This window comes from Ahaetulla prasina, chromosome 1, assembly GCF_028640845.1.
Source record: "Ahaetulla prasina isolate Xishuangbanna chromosome 1, ASM2864084v1, whole genome shotgun sequence".
Lineage (NCBI taxonomy): Eukaryota > Metazoa > Chordata > Lepidosauria > Squamata > Colubridae > Ahaetulla > Ahaetulla prasina.
Genome location: NC_080539.1, coordinates 295,559,370 through 295,585,686, shown reverse-complemented (window position 1 = coordinate 295,585,686; position 26,317 = coordinate 295,559,370). Strand labels below are relative to the sequence as shown.

At 41.8% G+C, this 26,317-nt stretch overlaps 1 protein-coding gene across 6 annotated transcripts in view; it reads right to left on the bottom strand.

Annotated features, from left to right (window-relative positions):
- The window catches only part of DGKZ (diacylglycerol kinase zeta), a 139,946-nt gene that overhangs the window by 107,804 nt on the left and 5,825 nt on the right, over positions 1-26,317 (bottom strand). For 2 of the 6 annotated variants that reach the window (XM_058161757.1, XM_058161756.1), the window contains exons 1-2: positions 16,316-16,415; positions 15,322-15,359 (exon numbers count right to left, since the gene is read on the bottom strand). The exons of 2 other annotated variants lie outside the window; for them this stretch is intronic. Coding sequence is in view for 2 of the 4 variants with exons in the window: in XM_058161749.1 (XP_058017732.1) it covers positions 16,316-16,518 (203 nt within the window). In the remaining 2 variants the exon portion in view is untranslated. Of the gene's footprint in view, positions 1-15,321; positions 15,360-16,315; positions 17,178-26,317 lie in introns of those variants that run through there. 2 more of the 6 variants (XM_058161749.1, XM_058161750.1) reach the window with 2 other exon arrangements.

Genomic DNA, 26,317 nt, shown 5'->3' with positions numbered 1-26,317 from the left:
AATACCATCTGTTTTGAAGACATGAGGACAGATTATATCATATCTTTGCCTCCCTTAACCTACATGCTAACCATATCTGGAGGTAAACTCTCAAAATTTTCAATTAGTATGGCCACTAATGAGAAACCCAGGATTTGCATGTCTTCAGGTCAGAAAAGATTGCTATATTCTATTTTTTTTTTATATCATACAAAAGATAAAATCTTGAGTTGCAATACTGTTGAAGACACAACAGCTTTATCTGGTTACTAGTGTGTTTCTCCTGTATTAAGAATCTGAGAGATGTTCTTAGATCTGCAGAAAAATCGTCTATCCTGTCATTAATGGTTGTAAAAGTTTTATAGTTTTATATCTTCATTGCCTTTCAATGCAAATGAAAATCAATCCCTGAATTTCTCTTTTGGAAATTAATTTCCATTTTTCCTCACCTCCAGGATAACTGCAAAACTCAAAAGGCAATTTTATCCTCACTACTTGCAAGTGCACAATTAGAAGCATTACTAAGTAATAACCCAGAGAGACATGTACTATGCATTTCCTTCAATCAGCACTGCAGCCAATTATTCTAACTTCCCTTCAGATAATTATAAGGTACAAAAATAGGCTTGTTGTCAAAGTGATGGAATCCAAGTTACAGCAGCTCTGACTTCAGAGGAAGCTGCCTTTTCCTTTTTCCCATCTCGGTCTCCAGGGCAGAAAAAGAACAACTGATTTCCTGAACACTACATTGTAGAAGGCATATTTTTTATGTTGGTACCCTGGCTCTGGAAACTCATTGGAAGCTCTCTGTATTGGAGCAAAATGTTCTTGTGGCAATAAACTATGACTCTGGTCAGGGATTAAAAGGCTCCTGGTTTAAAAACAGTCAAAATCCTTTCCCTTCAATATTTCTGTGTCTATCCTCTGACCTAGTATCCATTCTGTACTGGCAATATTCTATGCATACTCCAGAATGGTCTCGTGAGTAGGAAATCCGTAGTGAGTCACAGAGAACAATTAGAAATAAAGAAACAATTAGAGAGCATTTCACCGAGGCAGCCTTCGTCGGCGCCATCTTGGGAAACAGAATCTCATCTAGACAACATGTATCAGAATTATCTTAGCTTTAAATAATGTTTCAGACTGCCCAGTAACAGACTGTTCTTAATATAGCGATAAAACCTATTATATTACTTAGCTTAGACTTATAAACAGATATATGGACTCATCTCCTAATTTGATGCTCTGTACAAATATCCCAGTATGGGGGTTAATAAAATCAAATATTAAAAAACATTCTGATAAGATTTTTTTTTAGTTATCACACAGAAAACCTCTATTGGTGTATTTATACTCTTATCTTTATCTTGATTAAAAGAAAAAGGTTATTCTAAGGAATGGTTCTCAGGTAGACCCACAAAATTCCTGTGAATCAAAGCCAATGCAATGTTTTCTCCAGCCACATTCGCTGAGTTTAGTATGCAATACACACCATGGTAGCTCACACAGAGTTGATACATAATGAGAATTGTGTAACATGGTAAAATCATGTTTTAACTACCGGTAATACAAACACACAGTTCAGGATATAGAAACTTATTTTGTTGGTTAGCAAGGAACAACAGGTTTTTTGCTAAGAACTGAATGGATAAATGTTTCTTTAACATTAAATGTTATAAAAAATCATTATAAGAAGAACTGGAACATTACAAACCTGTGTAGTTAAGTAAGCCCTTGTAAACTTCCTGTCACAGACAAAGAGGTTTTGTAATGTTATACAAGCCTATGGCAAACAAAGTTTTTTCCCACAAGAAAGACCAAATGAAAGATACAAAAGAGACATGACAAGGCAAAGTATTTCATGTCGATATGTCACTTAAAAAATATAGCAGGCAAAGTAGATAACAAGACCTGGTACAGTAATGGATAAGAGCAGGAAAACTGAAGAAAGACATAGAGGGTTAATTTTGACTGCACAAGATCAAGCCTTAAGAAAGAAGACTGAATAGAAAAGACAGCAATAGATAATAAATGCCACCTCTGCAAAGAAGCTGAAGAAACAGTGGATCACCTAGTTAGCTGCTGCAAGAAAATTGCGTAGACTGACTACAAACAATAGCACCATAAAGTAGCAACAAAGATGCATTGGAAGATCTGCAAGAAATAGCATTTGCCTGCCAGCAAGAACTGATGGGACTAATAAATATATAAACAAAGCAATAGAAAATTAAGAAGGAACTAATAAATAAATACTCCGGGACTCTAGAATTGAAACTGACAAGCACCTGCCACATAACACCCCAGACTTAACAACTGTTGATAATAAATGTCTTGACAGTGAATGTGGCAGAACCTGGAGACAGCAGAATAGAAGAGAAAGAACAGGAGAAAATCACAAAATACAATAAGATTTGCAAATAGAAGTAGAATGATTATGACAAAAGAAAGCAGTTCATTTAGCAGTTCAAAGTTACAGCAATTCATTTAGCAGTTCAAAGTTACAACAGCACTGAAAAAAGTGACTTTATGACTGTTTTTCACACTTACAACCGTTGAAGCATCAAAATTCAGACACTTGGCAATTGACTCACATTTATAATGGTTGCAGTGCCTTGGGGTCATTTGATCTGCTTCTGACAAGCAAAGTCAATAGGGGAACCAGATTCACTTAACAACCGTGTTCCTAACTTAACAACTGCAGTGAGTCACTTAACAACTGTGGCAAGAAAAGTTGTAAAATGGGGCAAAACTCACTTAACAAAGGTTTCACTTAACAACAGAAATTCTGGGCTCAATTGTGGTCGTAAATTGAGGGCTACCTGTAGTAGCAACAGTAATAGATGCCTTGGATGCAATCCCAAAACAACTGGAGCACCACTTGAAAACCATCAGCATTGACAAAATTACCATCAGTCAATTGCAAAAGGCAACTTTACTTGGAACAACTTGCAACAACACCTTTAATACCAGAAAACAACATCTGCCTATGCCAGGTCCCTGGGAAGGACTCAGTAAGCCAAGTCCAATATAAGCATCTGGCTGACTGCAACAAACCATAATAACAATTTATTAAATTTTATGCCACCCAACTTGCAGCGACTCTAGGCATTACATCCACTATTTGCAGATGCAGCAGCTCTATCTACAGCACCCATTAGTTGGAAAAAAAGGCAAGGAAAGACCCCTAAATCCCTACTTTGGAGATGCCTCAGAGTTCTACTCCCTGTGCCTTTGCAGAGTGTCTCAGGGAACTACTCTGCTCCTGATTTTGCTTAATATCTATTTGAAACCAGTAGGTAAAGTCATTAACCAGCACAGAGTGAAGTGATCATATACAGAGTTACATATCTCTGTCCCAAGCCAACCAGGTAATGTGGTCAAGGTTATTTCCTAGTTTCTGGAGGCCTAAATGGGGAAGAACAGACTTACAAATCAATTTTAGCAAGACTTAATGGCTGGGGGTTTGATGCATTGCTGAAACTGGAACTGGAGATTTTCCACAACTGGTTTTGAAGGTGATTGTAAACCCCCACCTTCAGAACTGGTGAACAATTGTGGGAGGGGAATGTCTCTTGCTCTCTGTTACTGCTTAAGTAGCAAGTGGTAGCTGTGGCCAGAAGGGCCTTTGCACAATCCATCCCAGGATTAGATCATTTAGGAATAGCCCTTAGACTTATATACCGTCCTACAGTGCTTACAGCACTCTTAGGGTGGTTTACAATAATGCCAGCATATTGTCCTGAGTCAGCCTTAAGCCCCATCAGAATTAAACTCCATGCTGTGGGCAAAGTTTGTCTGCAATACTGCTTTCTAACAACTGCACCACCAGGACGCTTCACTTGCACCATCGTCATCCTGTAATTGGACTACTACAACATAAGGTTGTCCTTGAAGACCATCTGGAAACTGCAGCTGATCCAGAATGTTATGGATTAGATAATTATAGGAGCTCCTTAGTAACACCATCACTTCTGGCTATAGCTCCCAATAGACTTCTGTGTGTAATTCTGGGTATAGATTACCATCTACATATTATTTGTGGCACAACCTGTCTCCATCCTACACTTTCTCACAGGATCCTCTCTGAGGTTACCTCATCTAATTGGACCTAGGAAGCATGCCTTTTTGGTTGTTGAACTTGGCCACTGGAAGAATCCCCACCCCTACCTTACCCAAATATTTGAGTGGCCCTGACCCTGTTAGAGATCAAGAAAGCTTTACAAACCTGTCTTTTCCTCTGGGCAAATTGGGTTAACAAATAGTGAGTGCTGGCTACATGTTCCTTAATATGTCAGTTTATAATTTTTTGTTAATATTGAATGGTTTTTAAATTTTCCATATTGTTGATGGGGGGGGAAGTTATTTAATGTACACTATCCAAATTTGTGATTATGTTGGTTGGGTGGCAGATTTAGGTGAAAGCATAAATCAGACAAGGTAAAATTTAAACCTAACTGAATTCCCACACAGACTTAAACATCAGTAGATACACTAAAATAATCTGCTTTTATTACTAGCTTGCCTACTTACTTTTAGTGCTTTTCTCCAATCATAATTAAACCTATGACATGAAGGTAGTAATAGTTGTTACTGTTGTTATTATTATTAGCCTAAATCAATCCACTGCAAGATGAATGATTCTTCAGTGAAGGTTATGGACCATAATCTACCAGAGCAGATTGGTAGATAGATTTATTTTCCAACTTTCCATTCTAGGCTAAGATAGAATGACTGGTCCAAAGAATTGGCTTCTGTGATGAAGGGATGACTACAACCAGTGTCCCATCATCTCTAGTCTGGCGTCTTAGCACTAGAATATGCTGGCTGTCTTATGACTAAAAGGATACGGTTGTAATTCCAGATCAGTTTCTAAATAAAATTTCAGAATTTTGGCTGGGTCTCATACTGTCACAAAATTGCCCTATAACCAAAGCCTGTCACTTTCACATATCAGTTAAATGTTACCTAATCAAGGCTGGCCACAGCTAATTCCATATATATACTAAGGTGGACCCACAGTCATCTGTGGGAGGTTGAGGTGCAGCCTGTGCTTTGAATGGTGAATGACTATAAAGGCTTCTGTAGATAACCACTGGAAATCAAGTGAACTTGCATATCATTGCTTAGAAAGGGTGGAGCTCATAAAGATAAGAAAGTTAGAAAAATGTAGAAGAGTACAAAATAAAGGAGGAGGAGTTACATTTCCCAACTGTGGATATTGGAGATATTTGCTGACAAACAAACGGGTTCGTTGCATATTCTACTTTAGTAATTCAATCCAACTCAATATGAAAAATGGAATTATTGAATTGACAGATAGTTCCACTGGAAATTCCCCAAGTCTGCCTCATAAGATGCAGTAGTGCCTACCAACCCAGTTGCCCATATACAATACATGAACATGAAAATGAAAGAGAGATCAATTTTGTTATTTTAAATACAGCTCCCACATTTGCATACCCTGCCTACACAGATTTATTCTTCTCTCTTCTTTTTTTCTTCTTCCTCTTCTTCCTCCCCCCTCCCCCCATTTTTTTTTTGCCTTTGAGCCAATGTTTTGATACCTGGGGACTGCCTGTACAAACCCTTGCAGTTTTCTTGGCAAGACTTCAGAAGCGGTTTGCCACTGCCTGCTTCCTAGGGCTCAGAGAAAGAGAATGCCCCAAGATCATACAGCTGGTTTTGGGCCTAAGATGGGACTAGAACTCACTGTCTCCTGGTTTCTAGCCTGATGCCTTTAACTGCTACTGCAAACTAGCTATCTTTTATACTTGGCATTTAATCCTGGATATTGGTTTAAATAAAAGTACATCAATCCTCAAGTGAACATCCATCATCATTACAATTATTTTCTATCATTTCTTCTTTCTATCCTTTTACTAAATGAGATTAGTATTTAGGATATTACTAAAAACTCAGTAATAACCAATAATTAAGAACATAAAATAGTACCTAGGCCAGAATAAGACAAAACTGGGCCTTAAAACAGAAAAAAACAAAATAAGATAATACTGGGAAGCAAAAGACAATGAATGTTTAAGCATTACTAGTGAAAATTCGATAAAAACATGGGAAATATAACTCCTACATATCTAATCTTTGAAAAGCAACTCTGATATGCAGATGTAAGCTATTTGCATATGATAACTCTCTAACACTCTCCTTTTATGGCATTCACTCACAGCTTCTACCATTCTCACCCCCGTATATGAAACAGCATAATTAATTTTTTCCTTATGCATCAAATCGTAGTATCTGAAGCAAGTACATGCTGCTAGGTTTACCACATCAATGAAGCCTCCAGATGCTGCATCTAGGCTTCTCATCTCAAGTAAGAACAGCCATCGTCCAGAAAAAAGTGATCCTGATGAAAAGATTATAATCCAGAAACACAGAAGGCATGGCACCCAGCCCTGCAATAAAACTACTGAAATTGGTTCCAGAGATTTGCGGGAGGAAGGATGCTAAAAATGACTGATCTGTTAGAAGAAAGGCAAGCAACATTTTTGGCTGAGGAATACAGCCCCTCTGAAGAAACAATTGGGGTCATTTTGTGTGCAAGGCTGTATCTAGTCACTGGAGGAGTTGGAAGTTTGGTTTGTTATTTGTTCTGTATTTCAAAGATACGTTCTTTATTTAAGATTAAAATACAGTATTTCCTTTTGAGTGACTACGGAATGCAAGTTGTCCCTTTTTTCTCATTCTTGAAGGACATATCTAGAATTACAAAAAGCAATTGTACCTAACCATCTTTGCTTAAATTAGATTAATTGTAAAACAACAGAAATCAATGGCACAGTCATAAGAATTAATTTAATATTTGTTAATTCCATTGGGGCCTCCAAGGAATTTAATCTGAATGCTACCTATCTATTCTAAAAGCAAATTTGCTGTAAGGCATTTATTAAATAAATAAATGAAACAGTGCAGCATATTCTAACTAATTTCTGATATGGATCATGTTATTAACGTTTACAACAGTTTCTTATTTTGGAACTCTTTAGATAGCAAACCAAGTGGGAGGACTGGCATCTCTTCTCTCTCACACATCCTGTTCTCATCTCACCAGAGAGCTGAACTCATCTCTTGCAGAGTTTGAAATTAGACTGAAGATCACAAGGGACTCACCCCTGCATTAAAGAATCTTAATTGATCAATTGCATTTTAATCAGATAAATCTTTTGAGAACCATATATAACTTGCTGAGACAAGTTACTTCACATTTGTCTGATTTATTAGAGCAAATGTTCACTTTATAAAAATAAAATAAAATAAAATGCAATATAATACATTGCTCTTCTCTAAACGTTCCTTTTCTGAAAAGACTCCAATATTTATTAGGACATTACTGTATAGCCAGCATTGCATTCTATTGGAAGCAACATTTCAAGAGAAGGAAGTGATGAATGATGACTCCCACTGTGTACATTAAGGAAACAGAAACAGAAACCATTGGCTTCCATTTTCTAGCTCAGATCCTGACAAACAGTCACAAAGTAGGTTGAAATTACTTTGATTTTCCTTCGACTCAAGAGATCAAAATGAAATAAAAGAGCAAATATGGACTACTCTGAATGTAGTTTGTGCTTCTCTGAGTTACTATCAGGGTGTGAAAATTAATAATTATCCTGACAAAGATAGCTTCTCAAAGGGGGTGGGAGGTGAGGGGGTGGGAGCGAGGAGAGATGATGCATGTAACTCTTAGTAAATTTACAGTAATGCAGAAAAAAGAGCCAGTTTGGTGCCCTGGTTAAGGCATCAGACTAGAAACCAGGAGATCATGAGTTCTAGTCCCACATACCGCATAAATTTAGATGTAAGGTCCCCTCTCACCAAATTACGGTAAGTTGCTAATAAGTTCATTAGACAGCAACAGGCAGCTAGTACAATAGGTCTGGATGAAGGTTCAGGTAGGTTACTCTAAAGGAAAATGGGAAGTAAGGAGGCTAAACCTGTTGTGTCTTCGGCTCCCGAGCCTGGCCTCTTGGCAGAGAGTGACTCAGAGAGTGAGGGGGAAGAGCTGACAAGGCTTCCCTCTGCAGGACCTTCCTCTCTGGCTCCGCTCCAGGTTCCAGAGGCAGGCCAGGTGGAGGAGATGACGAGGCCTCTTTCTCCTGCACCTTCCCCTTCCCCGGCAATGCCTCAAGACCCAGCTGCTGACAATCAGTCCTGGTTAAATCCCAGGCATCGCGGAAAGGAGAGGCGGGAACAACAAAAGAAGGGGTGGGGCAGGCTTAAAGAGTGCTGAGTCACGGAGCCACACCTCACACGGTATAAAAGCAGGAGGAGCTGCTCTATAACTTCTAGTGATGGACAAAAACTGACTCTTGGAAACTTTGGCTGCAATATTTCGAGACTAAGAATTTGGCTTCTGGATTTCTGTTTATTTCTGAACTCTTGGTTGCTCCAGCAACGAACTGCAGTTACGCTGGCTTCTGAGGAGATAAGAGAACTTGGCAGGCAATCGCAGGTTCGTTGCCAGAACTGATATCTGTCGTAGGAATAAATTGCTGGCAGATATAGTCAGCTCGCGTGTCTTCTCGGTTGTGGCTGGAGGGATGGGAAACAGAACAAAACCATCCTTCCTCTAATTCAAACGCAAGGCCAAAGACAAAAAAGTTACGTGGCATAATGCAAGAGTCAATCTTCCAAATGCAGCTTTTAATAGTTCCTGGCAATATTTTATTCATTCGAGTTGGGGTTGCACCAAACCTAACCTTTCCTAGGAATAAAATATGCCTCCCACCGACCCGTACGCTCTCACAGAGAGGGCCTTCTCAGGGTGCCGTCCGCCAAACAATGTCGGCTGGCGGCCCCTAGGAGTAGGGCCTTCTCTGTGGGAGCACCAACACTCTGGAACGAACTCCCCCCTGGCTTACGTCAAGTGCCTGATCTTCGGACCTTTCGTTGTGAGCTTAAAACATATTTATTCATTCAAGCAGGACTGGCATAAATAGTTGTTTTTAAATTGGGGTTTTAATAATATTTTAAATTTTTAAATGTTTTAATAATCGGCCGCACAGTAATAGTTCTTTTTAAATTCTTTTAATTGTATATATTCTGTGTTTTATTTTGGCTGTACACCGCCCTGAGTCCTTCGGGAGAAGGGCGGTATAGAAATTTAATAAAATAAATAAGTAAATAAATAAATAAATAAAATATAACAAGACTCAATCACCCACAGGGGTTTGATTAAAGAATCACTATTCCTTCTTTAAAGGTAAACCCTTATTATGCTTTTTCTTACTACTAAATATTTTTATGAGCTTTAATCATATAATCTAGGGCAATACAGAATAAAGGCAATACGCACATGTACCCTTTCAGAACATCACACATACGTCCGCATCTTTCGCAAGCACCTGTGGATTTTTTAGGGCCTAATATATATGTAACCAAGGGAAAACTAGGACCAATGAAAAGGCAAATTAACCGAATATCACAATCCACTGAAGATTCCTTGCGTCAGCCGCCCAAAAATATATTTATACTACTGCATTTATAATGTTTTCATATGTCACAATGGCAAGTTCACCATAGCCTTTCTTTAAATATCTGCTAATATGTTACATATCAAAGTTGGCCAACAGCCATCATGACTTTTATTCAAGCCCAGTCGTTTGCCATAATATATCATTGACAGGCTAATCAGATACCAGGCCACTGTTTTCTGGGTTCTAATTACAACCCTCAAGGCTGAAATTACAGCTCACTTCTAATCTACAGCAACAGCTTCCCACACTGAGGTCTTCCGTCAGTGTAGTGAAATGGTAGTGAAATTAAAGCAGCAACACCACAATAATCTTAGAATACCTTAGGTTCACTTTCCGTGTGTCTTGCCAGAAACATCCTAGCTGAATACTACTTGCTGAAGAATTTTAAGATGGATCGAATTTTGCAACTATTGATAAACAGAAAATACATTCACAGTATCTGCTGGGATGAATAATACAAAGGTTCTTTTTTACATGAATGCAAGATTGGAAAGTATAAGATGAAAAGGATAGTCGCAGGAAACAATATCCATCTCTTCATTAGGGTATCACTTATCCTATTCTTAGCTAAAAGGCCAAAAAGATAAAAGATTTTGTCTTTACTGGTTGATTAGCCACTGTCCTTTTCACCTAGAATTCTTGTTTCTCCACATGTTTCTCTCGAGCCATTTACACTCTTATTTTGTATTCTCACTTTGTCACCTATGCTGATGAAGTGAGAAACAAAAGTGTTGTCTCCAAATTCATAGTGGATAAGGCAGCTACATATGAATCTGGTTTGTCCATTTTGAGATGCTGAAATACTGTATCTCCAATCTTCAGTCCACTGTTTTGTCACCACCTCAGGTGTCAGGGTGTAAGGCATGAGTTCTCTTTTTAGTCCTTAGGGCTAACACCATCTCAAAAGTTTGCAATCCACAATCCTCAGCTTTCCAAATAGCCTATTTCAGCTGCAGAAATGTAGATCAAGGAGAACATGAGTGACCTTGGGATCAGTCTCACAATCCTAGTCATTGTGAAATAGAATGTGCACGAAGATCTACCAAGGCCTGTGAGACTGAAGGATAAAACCAGAGACAAATGATTAAAACAGCCTGCTCCACAAGTGTCTTAACCCTCAGTTTATCAAATATATTTTCTGGGCATCTTCTAAAGAAGCTACAAAGGATTTCCACAATATCTTAGGATAAGACCATTTCTCACATTCTTTTAGGACAATTTGTTATAACCATTGCAGCATCCCTTTGATCACATGATCAAATTTCAGGCACTTGGCAGCCCACCCACGCTTATTGACCAGGGGAGATAAAAATCGATGATTTTTTTTAAAAAATGGATTTTTATTTAAATCAGATTTTTTTTATTTTTATCAAATTTATTTTAATAAAATGCTTTTGGAGTAAAAATCTATCTAAATATAGTTTTCTATTCAAGATACATTAATAATTTAATTTATTTAGCATGAAATGGAGGTTAGTTATGTAGCATGAGGCTGTATATTCTGCAATACTGGGACTGTCGGTAAGTCAACAGTGGGTCAGAGGAGGAGCTGCTGCAGGACAGAGATGATAGTTGCTCTTTAAAAATTATGATTTAAATTGAGTTGATTTAAATCAAGCCTTTATTCAAGCCTTGATTTAAATCGGCTTGAATAAAATCCACCCTGCTTATGACCACAGGGGCATTGCAATCTTCCTATGTACCTGTCCCTCCCCTTTTTGACAACCCTGCACTAAGCTCCTGTCAGTCCAAATTGGGGTGAGGCCATCTCATGAGGCTTTGGAAGGCTTCAAACCCTAGCAGGAAGGCCATACATTGTTTAGATAAGGGCTAGAGGTGGGTTTTAGCAGGTTCTAACCAGTTCTGGAGAACCGGTAGCAGAAATTTTGATTAGTTAGGAGAACCAGTAATAAAAATTCTGACAGGCCCTGCCTCCATCTATTCTCTCAAATTCCAGCTGATTAGGAAGAAATGGGGATTTTGCAGTAACCTTCCCCTGGAGTGGAGTGGGAATGGAGATTTTACAGTATCCTTCTCCTTCCAAGTGCCCACCATGCCATGCCATGCCACGCCCACCAAGCCACACCCACAGAACTGGTAGTAAAAAAAATTGAAACCCACCACTGACCCTTATCTAAAGGCACATGTCGCCTGAGGAAAAAAAGTCTAGGATGGCCAACTTTGTGAAGGACCATGCTGGGCGTGCCTTGTCAGCAATGGGAGGAAAACAATGGCAAAGCTGGTTGACAGGGTTGGTAGCTCCCTGGTGGTGATAGAATACAGGATGACCAAAAGGGCAAAGATGGGGCCGGGGGGGGGGGGGGAAGAAAGATAGATGGGAGGGAGGAACTGAATACCTTACCATAGCTCAAAACTGGGAACAGGGAATGGTTTGGATTGGGATGGGCCAGGATGGAATGGCTTGGATTGGGGTGGGCCCTCATCTAACAACTAGGTGGGATCCAGTTTATGATGTCAACTGGGACTAATATGGCCATGCGTTTTACAGCCGCATTGCTTACCAAAGGAAGTTCCGATCCAAATTACCATTGTTAACCAAGGAATACACGTATTTAGTTCATGTAGTATTAATTTGGGGATCTCATTAGATGCCTCTCTAACGGTTATTTGCAACTGTCATACATTGCCGAGTATGGCAGGGTAAGGATGGGAAAGGAAAGGAAAAAGGACAAAGACTTATAATTCTGTTAGACAGGCATCTCCTATAAGCAAAAGGAAGAGAGACTTTCCTGTATGAACGAAGTAACTTATATTCAGTTAACAGACAGAGTAGTGAGACAAAAAATGATTGCTAGTTGATTCTGGCAACAGTTGGAGTCTGCACCTATTCACATCCTAACTCTTACATAGTGTTCACATATTCTCCTATCTTTTATTAATAGGTGGCACATTGAGGCAAGAATCAGCCATCTGGTCCTAGAAACAGTTGGGTGTGGTTACAGGCTGTATAGACTCTGGTGTGAATGTGACATGCAAGGAATGTATGCAAGATGGGAATCCAGACCCTTGTTCAGCTACAGAAAACAGCAACCAGTCAACCTTCTATCCCAATATCTTCACTTTTACACTAAACCAAAACTAATGTTTTCTGTTGCATTTAATAAAAGTTGTAACTGTCTTCAATATCAAAGTTCTCTTTATCAAGTACCAGCTTTCTCAAATAAGAGAGCATAATTGGCTTTAAGCCTTGGCACAATTCAAACTTTAGGAACAGAAGACCTAATTAGCCTTGTTCTAATTATACCAAAAAGGATCATAAAGGAAAAATCTCTGTTCATTATCTTATCAGGCAGTACTCCTAACTAGGACATACAGGGTATAACACCAGAACAGCAGCAGTCCCAGTCAGAAATAATTCATCAAGGACTCTTTTTGTATCTCAGTTAATATGGGTGCCCTGGTTATGTTCAGTCCCTATAAGACTAGCAAAGCAATTGCTGGGATAGGAAGGAAAAGTCTCTTTCTTTAAGAATTAGACGTGGGAAATGAAAGACCTGTTAGGAATTTAAATTCTCCTAACTATTCTCCAGCGATCCATCAATGTAGGACTGGTTCTACTAGATTTGACAAATTATGCTTACTATGTTTTTCAGGTCATCTACTTACGCTGGATTTATTCTACGCTAGGAAAAAATGTAACACAGTCTTTACCCACACAAACGCCTAATCCTCAATCCATTTCCACAAGTAAAGCTATTTCCTAAATTTACTAAATGGGCTCTGGATGAGAATGAACAGTGAGCTCAGGGGCAAATGAACCAGATTCACACCCTCAGAATGTTTCTAAAGTTTAGACTAAGCAAGTTTTGTAACAGTATTTAATACAAAAATAGCTGTTCATCATTGTCACATATTTCTATTTGAGTAGAAATGCCTTTAGTATAAGCCAAAGAATCAAGTCTGCCATGCTTTTCTTACTTCAAAAACAACATAGGTAAAGGTAAAGGTTCCACTCGCACATATATGCTAGTTGTTCCCGACTCTAGGGGGTAGTGCTCATCTCTATTTCAAAGCCGAAGAGCCAGTGCTGTCCAAAGATGTCTCCATGGTCATGTGGCTGGCATGACTGAACACCAAAGACACATGGAACGCTGCTACCCTTCCACCAAATCTCAGAAATTACAAAACAATGGCTTCTTTTGGAAGGGAGAACTGTAATTCATGCATCATTTCCTTTTTAAAAGTTGGCTACGGAGATGGTGGGAGAACATGGCTAGCACCACATTCTACCCACCTGAGATCTACTTTGACCATTGGGAACAACGTGAGCCCTTGTTTCTCCTCTATCTAGTGCTGATTTATTTTGCACAAATGTGCCTTCAGTGGCAGTAATACTGGGCAAGGGAAATTCTATAAATGTGTACACATATGCATTCCACTGATTTGGACAAGGAGAATTTGAGTGAGTTCAGTCCAGATCGTCAATTCTAACAGAGACAGCAAAACTTTCCTGCCTGTACTCATCTGTTAAGGCTTTGAGACTAGGATATTAAGTGAGCCCTGTTAGCTAATTTGTTTAGTTCCAGTCTCTGGATTGGAAATGAAATTATTTTTAGACATCCTGTACATTACCTATGTTTGGAATTGTAGATGGAAGCCCTAAACATAATGGTAATTTTTGCCAAATGATAACAGCCTCTAAAAGAACGGGGACCAAGTTGTAATGCCAACTCCTCCACATTTTCATGCTTCTGTGCATGTGTTGCTGTGTGTTATGTCAGACCTGCATAAAAACTTGGTGACTTTTTAAAATAGTAAATTTATAGCCGCTGCCACCAGCTCAAAATACACAGTCAAGCACCTCCAAGCCTTGCTGCCATGCTCAGTTCTAGTGCTTCTTCTACTCCACTAGCTGCTGATCGGTACTCAAGGTATCTCTTTGCTGCTTACAAGGATTTTTAATTTTTCCATATGGCCTCTTCCCCTCAATAAATTGTGATGGCCTGGTGTATGTGACATGTAAATACATTCTTGTACCCTTCTCACTGTCTTTGCTTGAATTTTATTTTGGTTCCCATCTGTATATTCTGTCCTAACAAGCTTGGCTCACTTTCTTAATCAATGTAGCCCATATGTGTTCTGAGTTCACCAAATGTTCTAAGCTTCAGGAGTCCCCTTCTGTAAAATGAAAAGTCACTTCCTACTGTGACTTCTTCCGTAATTCCAAATACATATGCACTGTGTGATAGAATACGCAGATTAATTATACTATATAAATTATAACAATATAAATTATAACAATAATTACAATATAAATTTTGACTACACACATTTCTATTACATTAAGTACTGGTTCTTTATATAAATAAAAAATGTCATTCCCATAACATTTGGATTAGTGCAGCTGATCTTTCATAAAGTGTCCTATCATATTCAGCTAACACTGTACTTGTCTGTATTTGCAAAAATACTATCAATGAAAGAGTGTTTTAGTTCCCTTCTCTGACAAAGTTTATATAATTATTGTAGCTAACAAACCACAATGTTTTGATTTTTAAAAAAAATTCAAAAGCCTGTCACTATTGGCTGAAAAGCCAAAAAAAAAAATTCAACTTTGTTTATTTTGATCCAAGAAATATTTCAATACTAAAGAAATAATATTTCAAACTAAAGAATTATGAATTCCCTCAAACTTTAGACTCTCTCTGTATAAAGCAAAATAATTTTAATATTAAATGCTACACATTAACATTAAATGTGTGGCATAGAACTCCAAGAAGCTACCAAAAGATTACATACCAAATTTCTGATTGTCGGAAAGGTGGTTATAATGTTGAAAGGTATGCAACAGCATGGTCAAAGGACAGCAGAAACAAAATGCAAATACCTCAGTAATATATCTGGATACTGCTGTATTTCCTTGTGCTACAGAGGGAAACAGACGCAAATCTAAATCACCATTTTCAAATTAAGTACTAGCAAAACATTTTGTTCTAGAATTTATATCTAACTTTGTTATTGGATTATTCAGTCATCTCCTATTTATATTTTCCATTATGAACGTAAATGATGGGAACTACTGATCAATCCATCCAAGGGCCTTAGGTTGGGGAACCCCATAGTCTGTATTTATAAACACATCTTAATTCAACAATAAATTGGGCAAAGAGGAAGATGAGTAAATGGGGTATGGGAAAGGAGAGGCAGATCCTAATCCCACGGAAAACTATTAACTAATTACAAAAATACCCAGCCCATGTTCCTACCAAAAGAAAAATAGCATTATTGGTTGAGATCAGAGACTAAACCTTAGCCCAATGAGCTAAAATGAATTGGAGGGGAAGGGTGAAAAGGAAGAATGACATTCTCATCATTACAGCTGACAATCAAAATTTTACATTCCTGAATGACACAGGATTAAGGTTTTTTTTGTTTTTACACCTAAGATAAAAGTGCTGTTTCTCTCAAACTGAATCATTACTTTATTTATCCGACTGGCGATACCTATTAATTACATTCAAAAACGTAGCACAGACAAGAATCCCTATTTCATATCTAAGCAAATATACCCGAGTCTGTATATGCGTGTTTTGGGGTCCATCGAAGTAACCCATGCGTTGTCAACTGAGCTTCACCACCTGGCTCAGACTGGAAAACATCCACGCGCGTCACAACAACTGATACTCCCACTACTCAAAAGATAGTAACTTTTGCACAACACACAAGTGAGCCACAAACTAGCCAAACCATTTTATTCCACTACCTGGACATATTTTTGGGGGGATTTGCTGTGTGGTGAAGAACCATGCGTTAGTAGTGTGCCCTCCTATCCCATTTCACACTAGCTCACTTTAAAAGCCTGGGTCGCACCTCTCGCTCACCTGCGCCCAAAGATCTTGAGCCCAAACCTCTTTTTGCTATGCCTTCGTCCCAGCGTGGAGATCTTGTCCGGCTCCGGGCACACGGACGTCTCCGAACTAGCGGTGGACGGCGAACTGGAGCCAACGGAGGAAGAGGCGGCGGCGGCGGCAGCAGAGGCACCCCCGCCATTCGAGCCCTTTTCGTTGACCTCGTGCAGCTCCATAACCCCGCTGGTGGTGCTTCTCCCCTCACCTGCTCGGGAGAGGGCCAGTCATATTCGCGGGGGCGAGCAGCCAGCGATTTAAGCCCCGAGGACAGTGTCGGTCTCTCGCTCGAACGCGGGACTCATTGCTCTGCCAAGGCAGGCGGGCGGAAGAAGGGAAAGTGCTGCCCTCGCTCCTTCTGCCAGGGGCTTATCCGGGACGCCTCCCTTCGAAGCAGCCGCAGAAACGAGAGTGCCAAAGACTAGCGTATCCCCGAGGCGGGTGGTGCATGCTCGCCTTCAAGTTACTCGATCCCCAGCGCGCCTCGCCGAGAAATTAGAGCCGTGCAGGAAGTATCAATACAAAGCAAGGTAAAGCGCCTAAGGACCCCAGATAGCTGCCCGGGAAGTTGCCTCCTTGTTGCTGTAAGGGAAAAGGCGGGATAGTGGCTCCATCTGCCGCTTCCTAGAAAGCATTGCAATACTCGGGCCCGGCCGCCTTCGTGCAACAACTGAGGCGACCAGATAAATTAGAGCCACGGAAGACGTGTAGAAGTGGTGCGTGAGTTACAGTTTCCCAGATTTACCTTGAGAGGTTTAGGAGCGAATTTCCATCAAGAGTTGGAAGAGTTGCCAGGCAAACATAACCTTGACTGACCTTGTAGCCAATTCCTATCCTGCTTTGGTTGGTGCTGTCCTAAATTATGGTGTCCCACTCTGATAGGCAAGGAGATAGCGTCCTTCTATTGCTGCCCTCCTTTAAAGTGTAGGGGAACGTTAATCAGTTGTCGTAAAGCCAGGGATTGGGGATCTTGATGACTTCAGGTTATCTGGCTTCCGAAAACTGGCTTGTCTGTCTTTCTGCCCATTTCCGAGTTCAAACAAGATGAAATGCAGTGAAATGGGAAGATGCCGTAGCAAGAATAAATCCAGAGAGAAGCAGGGCAGACTGTGCCATAATTTTGCAACTAGAGAAAAAGAACAGGCATCCAACAGCTTCTTGAAAGAAGAAATAATCTGGTAGCACCTTTTCAAACTAATACATGTTATTACTGTAAAAGGCAATAAATCTTGATGAACGTATCTTTTCTTTTATGTACACTGAGAGCATATGCACCAAGACAAATTCCTTGTGTGTCCAATCACACTTGGCCAATAAAAAATTCTATTCTATTCTATAAGCTTCATCAAATGTATTGGAGTAACTGGACTGATGTAGTATTTAAATTGGGATGGGGAAAATGTTCCTATTTCAGACTAATAATTCCTACATAGTAGGTCTGGGGCTACCAGACTCCTCATTTTTGATGACTATAGATTAACTTGCTTTTGTTCTGTAGTCACTAGTTGCTGAGTAACCATTCTTTTACTTGAAGTGTAAGTAATAAACCAAGAAATGCCAGTTCAACATCTCTCCTGATTTTTCAAATACAGCAGTGAGAGAAAAATGGGGCTGTAGTAGAGATATATTTTAAAATACTGTTAACATGGATCAGCATAAACAAAGACACCATTCTTCCTCAAATGAAAGTATAGAGATATATGCTCTCCTCTCTTTGCTCTTATTGGAAGAGAGAAGCTGGTATCAAAGAGAACAAGAGGAAGCCCAGATATGAAAGGGATTCAGGAAATAAAGTGCTAATGGAAAGTGCAAACAGAAAGAGAGAAATAATTGCAAAAGAGGATAGGTGATAAGCACAAAAGGAGGGTGAGCCCATATTTCTCAACACATCTTGGATCATATCTACATGTAACATGTACAAGTATAATAGGTAGCAAATGAAATATGTTTTACACATCCTAAGTCAGAGCATTGGGGAATACTTTTATATTAATATAGTTTATAAGTTGAAGTTGAGAAGGTGAGGTAAGACCAACTCTGTGAAGTAAGAAGGAAAAACTGGAATTGTTAAAGGTGACTGTACCATTGTTAGATGAGCACACAAGTCTATATCACAGGAAAGGAAACTATCAAGCATTTTGTATAAGCCTCTAATCTGGTCACTGTAACAGGGTACATTAAATGGATTTGTCATATAGTGGGAGTGGATGCCTGGCTGTTGAATAATTTTTCCTGATTATATTGTACATTCTGGTTTCTACATTTCCCACCAAGTAGAATGCTGAGAATCACTGCCTGCAGAGAATAAATAAAAGGAAATTAAAAAGGAATTCTGTGTAACCACAAAGCTTTTCAAAAACATCTAGATATTACGTAAACATAGATGCATTCTCAGCATATCAAGCAATATCACTTGAAATTACAACACCCTCTCAAAGAAGGGCCGGTTTAGCTCACGCTGGTAAAGCCTGTTATTAAGAACACAGTAGCCTGCAATTACTGCAGGTTCGAGCCCGGCCCAAGGTTGACTCAGCCTTCCATCCTTTATAAGGTAGGTAAAATGAGGACCCAGATTGTTGGGGGGGCAATAAGTTGACTTTGTAAAAATATACAAATAGAATGAGACTATTGCCTTATACACTGTAAGCCGCCCTGAGTCTTCGGAGAAGGGCGGGGTATAAATGTAAACAAAAAAAAAAAAAAAAAAAAAAAAAAAAAAAGTTATTTTAAGATTCTGCAGCTAGAATCAAATGTATTTTATTTTAAAATAGAACATTACGTAATTCTTAACATTACTATGCAAGATGTCATTGACATACTCAATGGATTGGGATTGGGAGTGGGAGGCACCGTTTATCGGTGATTCTCCTCCTATCTCTCCAATCGGTTGCAGACGGTGTTGACAGGGGGGCAGAGGTCGGCCCCGAGGCGCCTCACTTGTGGGGTGCCGCAGGGGTCGATTCTCTCGCCCCTTCTGTTCAACATCTATATGAAGCCGTTGGGTGAGATCATCAGTGGCTTCGGTGTGAGGTACCAGCTGTACGCTGATGACACTCAGCTGTACTTTTCCACACCGGGCCACCCCAACGAAGCTATCAAGTGCTGTCCCGGTGTTTGGAAGCCGATGGGTCTGGATGGGGAGAAACAGGCTCAAGCTCAATCCTCCAAGACAGAGTGGCTGTGGATGCCAGCATCCCGCACAGTCAGCTGAGTCCGCGGCTGACTGTTGGGGCGAGTCATTGGCCCCGGCGGAGAGGGTGCGCAACTTGGGTGTCCTCCTGGATGAACGGCTGTCTTTTGAAGATCATTTGACGGCCGTCTCCAGGAGAGCTTTTTATCAGGTTCGCCTGGTTCGCCAGTTGCGCCCCTTTTTTATTTTATTTATTTATTATTTATTTTATTTGATTTTTATACCGCCTTTCTCCCGAAGGACTCAGGGCGGTGTACAGGCATAATAAAACCGACAATACAATATACAGGTTTAAAATACGATTTAAAAAACTTATTAAATTAGCCCAGCAATTAAAATTTACCATACTAAAAAACCCCGTTTAAAATTAATAAATTCAACATTTAAAAACCCAATTTAAGCCAGCCCCGCGCGAATAAAAAGATGAGTCTTGAGTTCGCGACGAAATGTCCAAGGTCAGGTATTTGGCGAAACCCGGGGAAGCCTGCTCCAGAGTGGGGGCCCCACAGAGAAGGCCCTTCCTGGGGCCGCCAGCCGACATTGTTTGGCGGACGGCACCCTGAGAAGTCCCTCTATGGGAGCGCACGGGTCGGTGGGAGGCGTGTGGTAACAGCAGGCTGTCCCGTAAGTACCCAGGTCCTAAGCCATGGAGCGCTTTAAAGGTCATAACCAACACCTTAAAGTGCACCCGAAGGCCACAGGCAGCCAGTGCAGTCTGCGCAGGAGCGGTGTTACATGGGAGCTACGCGTAGCTCCTCTATAACCCGCGCAGCTGCATTCTGACTAACTGAAGCCTCCGAGCGCACTTCAAGGGGAGCCCCATGTAGGGAGCATTACAGTAATCCAAGCGAGAGGTAACGAGCGCATGAGTGACTGTGCATAAGGCATCCCGATCAAGGAAGGCGAACTGCCGAACCAGGCGAACCTGGTGGAAGGCCCTCCTGGAGACGGCCGTCAAATGGTCTTCAAACGACAGCCGATCATCCAGGAGGACACCCAAGTTGCGCACCCTATCCTTTGGGGCCAGTAACTGCCTCCAACAGCCAGCCGCAGCTGCAGCTGACTGAATCGGGTGCCGCATCCACAGCCACTCCGCCTTGGAGGGATTAAGCTTGAGCCTGTTTCTCCCCATCCAGACCCGTACAGCTTCCAAACACCGGGACAGCACTTCAACAACTTCATTGGGGTGGTCCGGGTGGAAAAGTACAGCTGAGTATCATCAGCGCACTGCTGGTATCTCACCCCAAAACCACTGATGATCTCACCCAACGGTTTCATGTAGATGTTGAACAGCAGGCGAGAGAATCGACCCCTGTGGGACCCCACAAGTGAGGCCCCTCGCGGCCCACCTCTGCCCCCTGTCAACACTGCTCATGCATCGTCGGAGAGATAGGAGGAGAACCACCGATATACGGTGCCTCCCACTCCCAATCCTCCAACCGCGCAGCAGGATACCATGATCGATGGTATCGAAGCCGCTGAGAGGTCTAATAGGACCAGGGCAGAGGAATATCCCCGTCCCTGGCCCTCCAGAGATCATCCACCAATGCGACCAAAGCTGTCTCCGTGCTGTATCCGGGTCGGAAGCCGGACTGGAACGGGTCTAGATAGACATCTTCATCCAGGTGTTGGGGCAGCTGTCGCGCCACGGCATTTCTACAACCTTCGCAACAAAGCGAAGGTTGAGACTGGACGATAATTACCCAAAATAGCTGGGTCCAATGAGGGCTTTAAGGAGGGTCTCACCACCGCCTCTTTCAAGGCGGCAGGAAAACCCCATCCAACAAAGAAGCGTTGATAATCCTCTGAGCCAGCCTCGTGTCACCGCCTGAGTGGCCAGTACCAGCCAGGAAGGGCACGGGTCCAGTAAACATGTCGTGCCGTGAAGCCTCCCCAACAACCTGTCCACGCCTCGGAGCCACAGGGTCAAACTCATCCCAAACGTGTTCAACAAGACGTGCCTCTCCCTCGCTTGGATCATCCCACATTCGGTCCAGACCGTCCCTCAGCTGAGCGATTTTATCGTATAGATAACCACTAAACTCCTCGGCTCGTCCCTGCAAAGGGTCATCCCGCACCTCCTGATGTAGGAGAGAGCGGGTCACCCGAAACAGGGCGGCCGGGCGGTTATCTGCCGACGCAATGAGGGTGGAGGCGTAGGAACGCCTCGCTTCCCTCATTGCCACTAGGTAGGTCCTAGAATAGGTCCTAACTAGTGTCCGATCAGCTTCGGAGCGACTGGACCTCCAGGTGCTCTCTAGGCGTCTTCTCCGGCGTTTCATCTCCCTCAGCCCCTCGGAGAACCAAGGGGCCGGACGAGATCTGCGCCGGGTCAGAGGCCGCAGGCACGACCCAGTCCAAGGCCCCGCCGCTGCCTGCTCCCAGGCCACGACCAGTTCCTCAGTCGTGCCGTGGGCCAGATCCTCAGGAATGGCCCAAGCTCCGTCTGGAACCTCTCAGGGTCCATCAGGCGCCTGGGACGGAACCACCGATAGGTTCCGCCTCCCGCGGTGGTGAATGGCGGTTCGGAAGTCTAGGCGAAGGAGAAATGATCCGACCATGACATTGGTTCTGTTACTAAATCATCTAATACCAGATCATTTAACCACTGTCCAGAGATATAAATCAGATCCAGCATGCCTCCCCTGTGCGAGGGGCCATCATTTACTCGAATCAGGTCCAAGGCCGTCATGGAAGCCTGGAACTCCCGAGCTGCCGATGACAAGCCAACTGATGGCAAGTTGAAATCCCCATGACTATAAGTTTGGGGTCTCAACCGCCACAGCAGCCAGTACCTCCAACAGCTCGGGCAGGGCTGTGGTCACGCAGCAAGGAGCCAGGTACGCGATCACCAAGCCCAACTGATTCCTATAGCCCCAACGCACACAGAGGGATTCGCAGCCGCAATCTGAGGAACAGTGGTCTCCTCGGCTCTAGATCTTCCTTAATAACAACCGCCACCCCCACCCCTACCTTGGACCTCGGCTGATGAAATGCTCGGAAGCCTGAGGGCACATCTCCACCAGGGGACCCCCTCAGGGCCCAACCAGGTCTCCGTAATGCCCATGAGGTCCGCGGACCCCCTGAATAAGATCACAAATCAGGGAGCCTTATTAACCACGGACCGGCATTACATAACATCAGTCAAGATCCAAGCTCTGAGGATCATGGCCACCGAGGAACGGGTGGGGACTGAGGCCGGAGCACGTGATCGCTCTCAGACATCGAACACGTGCCCCCATAACTCGACACGGCCCTCCCCGCCATATCTGCCTCTCCCACTTACCGTACAGATCGAACAACCTCTAAACCTGAACGTCCTTTCTAGACCGGGATGCCCTATGCACGGTCACTCACGCCTCGTGACGCCCTCGCCTGGATTACTGCAATGCTCTCACATGGGGCTCCTTGAGGGGCACCCGGAGGCTTCAGTTAGTTCAGAATGCGGCTGTTGGTGATAGAGGGAGCCCTCGTGGCTCCCATGTGACACCTCTCCTGCGCAGACTGCACTGGCTACCTGTGGCCTTCCGGTGCGCTTCAAGGTTTTGGTAATTATCTTTAAAGCGCCCATGGCATAGGGCCGGGTTACTTACAGGACCGCCTGCTGCTACCGAATACCTCTCACCGACCGTGCGCCTCACAGAGAGGGACTCTTAGGGTGCCGTTGGCCAGGCAGTGCCGCTTGGCGACACCCAGGGAAGGGCCTTCTGTGGGGCTCCCACCTCTGGAACGAACTCCCCAGGACTTCGCCAACTTCCGGACCTCCGAACCTTCCGCGTGAGCTTAAAACACATCTATTCATCTGCGCAGGACTGGACTAGATTTTAAATTTATATTGGTTTTAATGGGTTTTATTATTTATATTGTTCTTTTTAATTAATTCGGCTATGTAGAATAAGTTTTTTAATTGTTATTTTATTTTGTATTTATATGTACCTTTTTATTTGCCTGTGAACCGCTCTGAGTCCCTAGGGAGATAGGGCGGTATACAAATGTGATAAATAAATAAATAAATAAATAAATAAAATACTCTAAATTTCAGAATGAACATATAGATTTCAGGCAGAAATCCTTGTTAGGGATTTTGCTTATCACCATACTTTCATTCTGGATATTTTACTTTTCCAAAATAGATTAAACAAAATCTCACACTGTAATCCTGATTTCTCAACAAGAATGCTGTCTTAATGATCAACCAGAGTATCCAAGATTTTCTATCTTTTTAAAACAACACTTGAGCTGGATAGTAGCATTAAGAGTGTGCAGCTTGGAAAGAGATTTAACTGCAGTAATGGGTCACAGGTACTCCATTTAAGCTTTTAACACCTCTTTCAAATCACTGCACAGTCCTATAGAATATGTTTAAAACTCACCAGCTTGTTTTGAGTAATTGTCCCCTTAGTTATTTTGATTTATTTTGGTTTATTTTACTATTATTTCTGCAAACCTTACGAATCTTGATCTAATTGTGCTGGTATTTCCCTCTGGGTTTTTTTTTGCTTGTTTAGATTTTTATTCCACCTTTTTTTTCATATACAGGTAGTCCTCAGTTTATGATCACAGTTGAGCCTAACATTTCTGTTGCTACGTGAGATATTTGTTAGGTCAATTTTGCCCCATTTTATGACCTTTCTTGCCACAGTGGTTAAGTGAATCACTGCAGTTGCTAAGTTAGTAACATGGTTGTTAAGTGAATCTGGATTTCCCATTGACTTTGCTTGTCAGGAAGTCGCAAAAGGGGATCACATAACTCCGGGACACTGCAACCGTCATAAATATGAGTCAGTTGCCCAGCATCTGAATTTTGATCATATGACCATGGGGATGTAGCAATGGTTGTAAGTGTTGAAAAATGGTCATAAGTCACTTATTTCAATGGCATTGTAACTTTGAACAGTCACTAAATGAACTGTTGTAAGTTGAGGACTACCTGTACAACTCAAGGTAGCAAACCTACTTAATTCTCCTTTCGCCTCCTATTTTCCTCACAACAACCATCTTTTGAGGTGAGTTGGGCTGAGAGAAAATGGCTGTCCCAAGTCACCCAGGTGGTTTTTCATGCTTAAGATGGGACTAGAATTCAGCCCAGTTGTGAGTTGCTCCCGGTTCTCTCCGGTTCGGGAGAGCCGGTAGTAAAAATCTGCTGGCATTCGGAGAACCAGTAGTAATGGCTGGCTGGCCGGCCACACCCCTGAACCGGTTCCCCGGCTGCCATGTTCCTCACTGCCATGTTCTTTGTGCATATGCATCCCATTGCCTTGCAAGTCAATGCGCATGTGCAAAGAATATGCCAGTACTTTGTGGCAGCCTGAGGAGAAAGCGGCTGGCAAAAAAGCCTTTTTGGAGGCTTCCTGGCCAGCCGCTTTCCAGCAGCGATGGTTGGCTGAGTGCCTCTGAAAACTTGGGTCAGCTTGCGTTCCTGACTCTGAACTAGCCATCGTGGACAGTAAGCAGCCAGGGGTGAAATGCTCCTGGATAGCGGTGGGTGGTTCGGAGAACTGGCAGCAAAAATCCCTGGCCCCACCTCCTGTCCCAGCTAAGCCGCGCCATCATCAGAAGTTTGGGTTTTTTTACTTTTAAAAGCATCTTTTCTTCAGCCGAAAAAGGGCTTTTAAAAGTAAAAAAAAAAGCCTTTGATGATCGCGGGGCTGAGCAGGGATCATCAGAACCCTTTAAAAGTTTTTTTTTTAACAACCTCTTCGGCCGAAAACAAAAGGCTTTTAAAAGGCTCCTCTGGCGATCCCAGCTGAGTTAAGAGCTTCTGTGCTGTGATTAGGCAACTTCAGCTGGGATCATCAGAGGATCCTTTTAAAATCTTTTTTTCCTCTGGCCCACCCAATCCCTCCTCCCCACTTACAGAATTACTGCTCCTTTCAGGCTCATTTTCCTTCGGCTTCTGCAATCAATTGCATCAGCTAGCAACTGAATCTGCCTGCCTGCAATCCAATCTATCCAGATTGAGCAACTCAATCTGCCTGCTTTGCTGGCTGAGGAACTCTGGGAGTTAAAGTCCACAAACCTTAAAGTTACTAAGGTTGGAGACCCCAGATCTAAAAAATATAAATAAAATAAAATAATAAAATAAAATATTTGTGCAGTTTTCTGAGATTTGGTATGTTTCTGTAGTGTTTCACTCTAACTACACAAACACACAAAATCTCACAAAGCTGTATGTGGCATTTTGTGTGTGTGAGAGAGAGAGTCAGTTGAGAGAGTCAGTTTTTCTCTGGGCTATGAAGGCTGCACCTGATTAGTACTTGGATGATAGACAATCGGGGAATTCCATGTCTAGATTTAGGCTAGAATAGGAAGTAAAAAAACAAAGATGAGGATAATAGAATTACACTTCTGTTCTATTGACAAAAATACCCCTAGCATGAATATTGAGGTAATAACCAGAAATCATTTTGAGGGCATCTTTATCTCTTATTATTGGACTCATATCTTTTCAAATTATGGTTCACAAAGAATGAGTGGATATTACTTTCCAAAAGGCACTCATCTCAATGCGATAAAAATGGAAGGAACAAATCTCTACAGTCCACTCTCCTGAAAAATGTCCATGTTGGGAAATCAGTTTAAGAGTACAGATACCACATCTGTGATACTTTGTCTTAGTGGAATACAAAGTGAAGAATCTTGCTGTTTTCTGAAAATAATAATTGGCTATCAAGCCCAATTAGCAGTTATAAATAATAATAAAGAGAATATTGAAAATTTCTGCCACCTAGTGGGGAAAGTATAAGTTTACTAAAATAAGAAAAATGCTGCAGATGGTATTATATTTA